We start from the raw sequence: 7,935 nt of genomic DNA, 5'->3' as shown, positions 1-7,935 counted from the left end.
TGGCATTCGTCAAATGTCTAGGAGAATGAAAAGTATGAAAACGTTTGATTGCAGTCTCTATGAAGTATCATACATGGCCTCCCAAATACCTCTAGTTGAATGGTCAAGTCATAGGCATGCTGTAATTAATACATGGCACATGCTGAAATTCATACATGTAATGATGCATGATGTTAGAATTTGGATTTCATACATGCTGAAAATTGAAATTTATAAAAACCTCACGAGTCATGACACCAGACATGAAAAGCTGTAACTTAAAAACTTAAAACCTCTAGGAAACTAGAGGTCAAGTTTGAAACTTAAAAAACGTACTTCGAAGTAAAAAAAAAACGATTATCTTATAAAAAAAAAAAGTCACGAATGAAACGTTAGTTTCATATGCGTTTTTGTCAAACATTTGCAAACGCCTGGCTCATGAAGCATTTGCGAATGTTTGGAACTATGATTGGAGGCCAAATTCATGGATTTCAAGGCTAATACAACACTCCTTTCAAGCTAATTAATGGAGATTTGAAGGATGGAGTCAATGAAGAACATCAAATTAATGAAGAAAAGCTTTGAATCTCTGATAGGAATGCTTGTATATATATTATATACACAGATCAATAGAGAGGCTTATATGACAGAACTACCACAGCATGAGAGAGCTATGTCACCACATATTTGAGCAGTTAGCATGCATGAGAGGAGATGTCTTGTGAGATTCTGAAGGGTTAAGTTAACAGATGTTGGTGCTTGGCCGCTAAATCTTTGAACTGGCAAAAGGAAGGATAGTATGGCTTTGTGGCCAAGGGCAAAGCAATTACATCCGCCGAGGCATTGGTTTTGCGACCAAATCTGTGGTACAATTGCCGGTAATAACGCACAAAATTGAACAGAAAACCTGGAAAACAGAGAAGATATTATATTAGAAACATTGGAAAGCAGCGATCGAAGCAATAGGCAATCTAGGTCGCATGTACATGCCTGGGTTATACTGCTGCAAGGTTACCACTTGCTGAGGGGTGAAGAGATTCTGGAGGTCTGCAAAGGGATCAAAGTGCCAATCCACATTATGTACAGGGCTGGGATGGCTGTTGTTACTTAGCTGCTGATTATCCGTTAGCATAGATGTCGCTGAACTGAACGAGGACTGTTCAAAATCAGCTGGCTTTTCCTCACAACCTTGCGTAGTGCACCACACAGCTGCTTCACAAGATGACTTGCCTTCTTTGTTGCAGTCCTCACAACCATTATATCGCATCCGCTGTTGCCAGATGTGCCATGTTGCAGCTGACCTGTGCTCTTCAATTGAGCCAAAACGATAATGATGCAAATCGGCGTTCTGCAAGATTGCTACATCGTTGCCATGCGAAGCTGAGTCTGATCGGTGCAGGGCCCCCAATTTATATTCCGTCCCATTATTGTGCATAATCTCTTCATCACAACAAATCATCGTGTCGGGGCTTTTGCCTTGTGAGCAAATGTAATCCTGACTGAACATTGCTAGGCTTGAAGAACACAAGTCGTGGTTTCTAATTCTATCCTGTGCTTCCAACAAGCTGCATCCATGATCTGTAACTGTACTGCTGGCCACTCTGCAACTTCCTGCACGACTCTGCTGCATTGTTGCATTGTTGCATGGTGGTATTGAAAGTCTTACACGCTTTCCTGATTGTTGCTCTGCCTCCCTCCTGTCAATCGGTCCACAAATCTGTGCAGGCTCTTCACGGTCCATGTCTACGTCAGCCGCGTAATACTCTCTATGCATTTCTTCTGAATCTGCCCTTTTGCGTTTACTTGTCTTGTGAAAGCTTAAGCTTTGACATCTCCTCAACCATGGATATCGATGAGCTGCATGATTTATAACGGTAAATGAATACTAGGTCTTCCAGGACTAAGCGGCAGCTGCAAATACACCATGAAGCTCACCTGCTTTGAGATGCTCTGCCACTCCTTCACTCCCGCTCCATTCGAAAACGGGGCCTTTTTTACTGGCAATGAGATGCAAAGCTGATAGAATGACGGACACTTTCCACAGGGTAGTTTTCTGCACGCCTGCAGGTGATAGAACAGGATTCCATTATGTGCTGCACATATAAAACTCCTGTAGCATTTCTTTGTGAAAGATTGGAACCCATAAACGAAATAGCCTGCTTACTTTGAATATAGCTGTCTTGACGAAGAGATTGTTCTCTGCCCAGTATAGCCTCCACAGCGAATTCCCATTTCACAACCGCACCTGCCTATATTCGTCAACGTAAAAAACAGTACCTCACATTAACAGGCGTGAAGGGGCTTCACATTTCGATGAAGATGAATCAAGCAAAACAAAGCAAAGTCCTTACTTCATTTGAGAGGAATAACAGGCAAAAGCGTCTGCCAAGTTCAGATATATTTGCACATTCTTTTGTGAGTGAAGAATCAGATCCAGTCTCGCAGTCCATTGTAAGTGATGAATCTGGATTTTTCTGATCAGCCTGCTGAAAAGCTAGCTAGTATCAGTTTCTGAATCGAAGGCCAGAAATCAACATGATCGCTTGCAGAATGTTTAATCACATTGTATCAAAACTCAGAAGCAGCATCCAACCTTTAGCATAATTACTTGCAAGGCGTTTTCAATTCGATTGCTGCCAAGCCAAATATACTTCTCTTTACCCTGTTGCTGTACGACTTGAAGGATTTCTAAGACGGAAAAAATTTCCAAAACAGAGTTTCTGCTTGCACCTGCATGTTTGGCAATGAGTCGATGTCACAGGAGGTTTTACATAATCCGCATCTGAATTGATATTCTGACTTATAATAGACAACACATGAACTGTACGGTTGTATTACGAACCAAGGATAGTTGCAAACTTTCTTAGAGTTATCACTCCCTCCTGCTTACAGGAACAAGCTTCAAAGATCCTGGATGAATCATAGATAAACTGTTGAGGTTCATATTCTCATGGATTGTCAATGCACAGACGCACATTCCCAACTCGTGGCCGGCTTGCATGAACTGATTTATCGGCGTACCTTTGACAAAGCTCGTCCAAAATACTGTTGTCCTCACTCAGAAGAGTCTCAACCGAACAACAAGAGCTCGAGGGACTCATACCAGTACAATATTGCTGCACAATATAAATATATATAAAAGTCGGCAATTAGATTTTCATGGCCTGAGTTCCAAGTTAATGCAATAATATAGTCACCTGCTAATATAACCGGCTCTTGAAAGAAGTTCTAGACAACTATTTTTCTACAGTTTCAGCAAGGGGCTTGCCTCGTTTCCGGGCAGTTGAAGCTCCCGTTCTTTAAAATGTGGAACATAAACACTAACGGGCTCCGTCGTTTCCGAATTAGCCGTTATTTCTTCTGGTTTAGGAGTATCCGCGGTTGAAGGACTGTTTTGCTTCATATCTAAAGACAGAGTCATATCTAACGTTAAAAGAAGGTATGGATTAGGACATACTAGATCATAGCACCGTGAGATATTCTAAACCTTGAAGAGGGACTCGACCGCACTGCCTTCTCTCGATGATTCCTGCGCCAGGCCGCGTGTTAATTGGCAGAGAAGCCGACCTTTCGATTCCTGCACAGGCACCGTAAGCGAGTAACGCTTTTAAATTATATATTGTAGTGCCTTGCAGATTTCAAGGCTAACGACAAAGACTGGATTCTAAAAACTCCAGATCTAGAGTTTCCGCACAGAGGAAATCGATCTGGGTATGATTACTCAGAATGAAATTCAGAAAGTTGCGCAGGGCAATCAGCAACCTTAACTTGAGTTCGGAATCGAACAAGAAATAGAGATTCAATTGAATGTACGTGAGGTTAAAAGGTGAATTTGGATGCGGCATTGAAGCTTGATAGTGAAATCGACCACACTAGAGATCGAGTAGAGGAATCACAAATAGCGATCAGACTTATACCAGATTTGGGGCTCACAGTTGATGTACTTCTGGCAATGGAGCTCCAGAAATTGTGCAGAGGAGTCAAAAAGGAACTAAACAGGAAGCTTGTTGCTCGTGCAAATCCGTGTGAATGAACCAGAAATTTGTTCGGAGGATTTGAAAGCGATCAGATGATTGCAGAGGGTGAGGGGGAGGAGTACTGTGAATGCATATGTTGCAGTGGAACTTAAAAAAGGCATCTCAGAGCGAACAGAACCGGAACTCATTTCTGCAGGAATAAGAAGATTGTCGCATGTGGAGAAGTAGTTTGGAATATGTGGCAGCTCACCTTTGATGTGGCAATGGAGCTTGAAAGAGGCAGCACCGAGAGGGGCATCGTTGTTGGCGAGGACGCGGATGCAGCTGGAGACAGTGGAGCCAAGCAGGCGGTGTTGGTCGTCGTAAGCGGCAACGAGGAGGCGGAATTTGGAGGTCTGGGAGCGGGAGCAGACATGAGTGCTGGCCTCGTCGATGGCGATGTAGAGGTGCCGGGGCTCCTTCCAAGAATCGGCAACAGTCTGGACGCTTATAGTCTGCTCTGCAGCTCGATGGAGGTAAGAATTTTCAGCGTGATGAGGGTTGTTACTGCCTGCCCGCCTTGACATCCTCCCAAACCTCTGCAGGCCCCTTATCACAGGGCCCTTGCATCCCTTCCGACACTTGGAGCGCGTCACCGGTACCCAGTAATACCTGATCGCCTGCTTCGACTCCGTTCCTGGCATGCTGCAATATGGGTTCGCATACACCACATAGATGTACAGATGCATCCGCGCATTGTTCACAAACCTCACGTTGAACTTCAGACAACTCTCCTTCAACAGATCGTCCACCTCGTTGCCCAACGCCGCCTCAATCGCTTCCGACACCCTCATCTCCGGTGCCTTGCCGCACATGTCCTTAATGAGAAGCTCCACCTGATTGTAGGAGCATTTCTGTTTTCCTAGCTTGTAAGCCCTGCAATCGCAATTAGCTCGAGGAGTTTCAAACGACATTAGGACCTCTGCAGACCATAATTATAGCCTAATTCTGCTTCTACTTAATATAATGCCTATTGCAAGACACAGCAATTATTGTTTGATTGTGCTTCTGATTATGCCTATAATCGCCCGATGAAATAAGCTGTGTCTTCTCAATGAGCGTGTCCATTTAGCTAAATCACAAAATCGGTTTGCTAAGGTCGGTGTAACGATTAGCTTAATTCTACTAGTCTTTGCACAATAATCTCGCAACACAAAACGGGTTTACGAAGTTCGAATCCCACCTTAACTCTGGCTCCTCACCGATTGCAACGGCACTGCTTGTTGATACAGGACACAGAATCTCCGTTCCGTTGAAGAGAGCCTTTCCCGAAACCAGATTCTCTTTCCCACAGGAATTAGGTCCAGAATCCTCTTCGATGTGAAGGTCCATGACAAATCACAGTATAATAGATACTCAAATACAGTACAGCACAGGAAGAAAGAATGAGGGACAAATAGCTAGTTGAGAACTAGAAGCCGACGACGCGTAAATGTCGTACAGAAGTGCATGCCTTTCAGAAAGAATTAAGTTACGTCGTTAAGACTCATCGCCATGCAAACCCTGTACGTAGAAATGAAGAACAGCCGCTTCCAAATCGAATACACATTGGAGAATAAGTCGACGCAAAAGCTGATTATTCAAGTTTGAACGAAACGGTGTGCGATAGAGATATGGAGCAGGGGAAATTGTGGCCGATATCAGCTAGCCGAAGCTTAGCAGGAAAAAAAAGGTTGGATAGAAGTTTCTAATAATTTTACAGAAGATGGGCCCGACTGATCAATTGAAGATAAGATGAGGTATGAAGAATATGAGAGAAACACAAACAACAGAGAATCTGTTGTTGAAATCGGGAAGGTCAGCGGGGAAGACTTTGATCGATTCTGAAGTGCAGAAGAAATGGTAATTTCTGTGTGAAATTTTCTAGAACTGGCAGAGGTAAAGCGATGGAAAGCTTCATTTCTGTGCGAAGCGCGCAGCCTACTCGGCGAATACTGCTTGAAGTCTGGTGCAGGAAAGTTGCTAAATGGTTGAAATTAGCCGGGAATGCGATTACTGCACAGAGGAGAGAGCTTTCTGGGGAGGTTTCTGATGAGTACACAGAATCTCTGAAGGCGAAGAGGAAAAGGGGGAGGGGAGAGAGCTCTGGCTATGGCTGAAGGAGCTGCTTTTGCTTGTTCAAACAAAGAAATGGGGGGCAAGGCCGCGGGACTGCCCGCTGCCCGAAATGCTTCGCGGGCAGCAGAATTCGGGGGGCCAAGGGTCGGGGCCAAGAGAGTCCTAAATTCTGTTAAGTCTAAAAGTGTGTTCGTTTTCATGTGTTCCGTAGAGGCCCATGTTACCCCTCCCCCCCCAAAAAAAAAAAAAATGAAGACTATGAATATATTACTGTTAGATATTTCGGAGCTTTGTGTGTACCCTTAATAGGTGTTTGTGTGTTTGTGCTTATGAACCCACTCTTATGAGTGGATATAGGATAAGTGTGCTTCCAGTCTACAAAAGTATTGTACTCGGTGAAGATTATACATCAATTTAATCCATGATCAATTGAGTCGTGCAATCATTGTTTCTCTCTAGAGCTCATCTCTCTTTTTTTTTTGTAATAGAAGATATATTACCAAAAATTACTTTACAAATGGCCACTATATGATGTACTAGCTTTCCCTCACTAATTATTCTGTACCACCAGGTGTAGCTCGGAGTACCCTCGTCCAATATATAGCCGTGTCATTCTCCACCAAATGAGTTGACCGCAAGGAAGAGACTTACCTCTCTCTACTAATGTACAACAACATTTTGAGATCACTGATCCACCATAGCTTTACCATCAAGTGCGTAGCTCTACCATGGATTTTAACATGGTATCAAAGCCAATCTTATGATTCTATCGCCAACCTTTTGATCTATATGTTAATCCTCAAGTGTGCTACCTCTGTACGATTGTGCAACTAAGTCCAACAGCAGCTGTCAACCTTGCTCTCACCACCACCTTCGTTACGTGCTGACTGAGATTTATTACTTATGTCATGGCCCTGATCCACTTATACTCACCATAGCTACCAACATCGGATAGCTCGTGTGCGAGAAGAATCTCACCTAGGTGCTTGAGTTCAATGCCACCGGTTTATGAGAAAGGTGAACATTTTCGTATCTAGGGTGTCTCCATCCATCATCGTTGCCGAAGATCTTCTCATCGTGGGCTCATATTGGTGACCCTGCCTCTAGTCGCACATCTTCATTTGTGCACTCACTACAACCTGTGCCCTAGATGCTCATCCTCTCTCTACCATAGAATTCAACCCACAGTAGATGCAAGAGCTGGAAACTGTAACTCATGAAGCTGTTTGCTTGAGGGGTTCACCTAAAAATATGTAAGTGTAGTACATGAGTTTATCAAGAGGGGTATAGTAATTCAAAAAAGTTACAGAATTATATTTACAAGAGAGGGGTATAGTAATTTAAAAAAGTTACAGAATTACATTTACAAGAGAGGTTTTTAAAACCATTTTTTTTTTGTAAACGTAAGTTTATGAAGAAAAAAGAGGTCCTTTTTTATTTATAAAATTATGTAAGTCTAAGGGACTTTTTAAATACCGCTTGAATGCAAGTGATACATAAAAGTTTTTTAGAGGTGAACCCTGAGGCTTTTTGCAACATTCATTGTCAAGCTAGTGACTCTCTATCAAGGATCCTTGCTTATTGCGAACACGGCTGTAGTGGAGTGGTTAAAGTGGACGATGTCCCAGCCGGTGGTGCGGGTTCGATCCGCGCTCTCTACGGTGTTGCGCGTCCTTGTAACTGGAGTCCGGTGGTATATAAACCGATGTTTCTTGCCAAATTTTTTTTAAAAAAAAATCCTTGCTTAACAAGCGCTTGACACATGTCGAATTGGATAAGTTTCTCTAATCTTTGTCGGCCATTTTTCTAATTGCCTGGATTTGTAATCGTCCACCTATCCAATCATCACCAGATCTCCGTAGATCGCACTCTGCTACAAGAT

The 7,935-nt window shown here is 43.2% G+C and overlaps 1 protein-coding gene across 1 annotated transcript; it reads right to left on the bottom strand.

Moving 5' to 3' along the window:
• Nucleotides 1-716: 716 nt before the first annotated feature.
• LOC147636186 (uncharacterized) lies at nt 717-3,080 on the bottom strand. The gene is made up of 8 exons (XM_086802090.1): nt 3,001-3,080; nt 2,822-2,889; nt 2,573-2,709; nt 2,331-2,465; nt 2,120-2,228; nt 1,915-2,040; nt 970-1,836; nt 717-886 (listed from the first exon to the last, which is right to left on the bottom strand). The coding sequence occupies exons 1-8, from the start codon at nt 3,078-3,080 to the stop codon at nt 717-719; spliced, it is 1,692 nt and encodes a 563-aa protein (XP_086658216.1).
• Between the last annotated feature and the right edge of the window lie 4,855 nt (nt 3,081-7,935).

This window comes from Cibotium barometz, chromosome 8 (genome assembly GCF_041138505.1).
Source record: "Cibotium barometz isolate CiBa-2024 chromosome 8, ASM4113850v1, whole genome shotgun sequence".
In the NCBI taxonomy this organism is placed as follows: domain Eukaryota; kingdom Viridiplantae; phylum Streptophyta; class Polypodiopsida; order Cyatheales; family Cibotiaceae; genus Cibotium; species Cibotium barometz.
This window is presented reverse-complemented; position numbering and strand designations above follow the sequence as displayed.

Bases quoted from the DNA above. Each gene is read 5' to 3' on its own strand.
- LOC147636186 (XM_086802090.1), bottom strand. From the start codon at position 3,080: ATGAGTCCCTCGAGCTCTTGTTGTTCGGTTGAGACTCTTCTGAGTGAG. The intron at 2,466-2,572 runs GTTGGATGCTGC...CTAGCTTTTCAG, and splicing joins TGCAAGTAATTATGCTAAAG to CAGGCTGATCAGAAAAATCC. The intron at 887-969 runs GCATGTACATGC...TCTGTTTTCCAG, and splicing joins CTTGCAGCAGTATAACCCAG to GTTTTCTGTTCAATTTTGTG.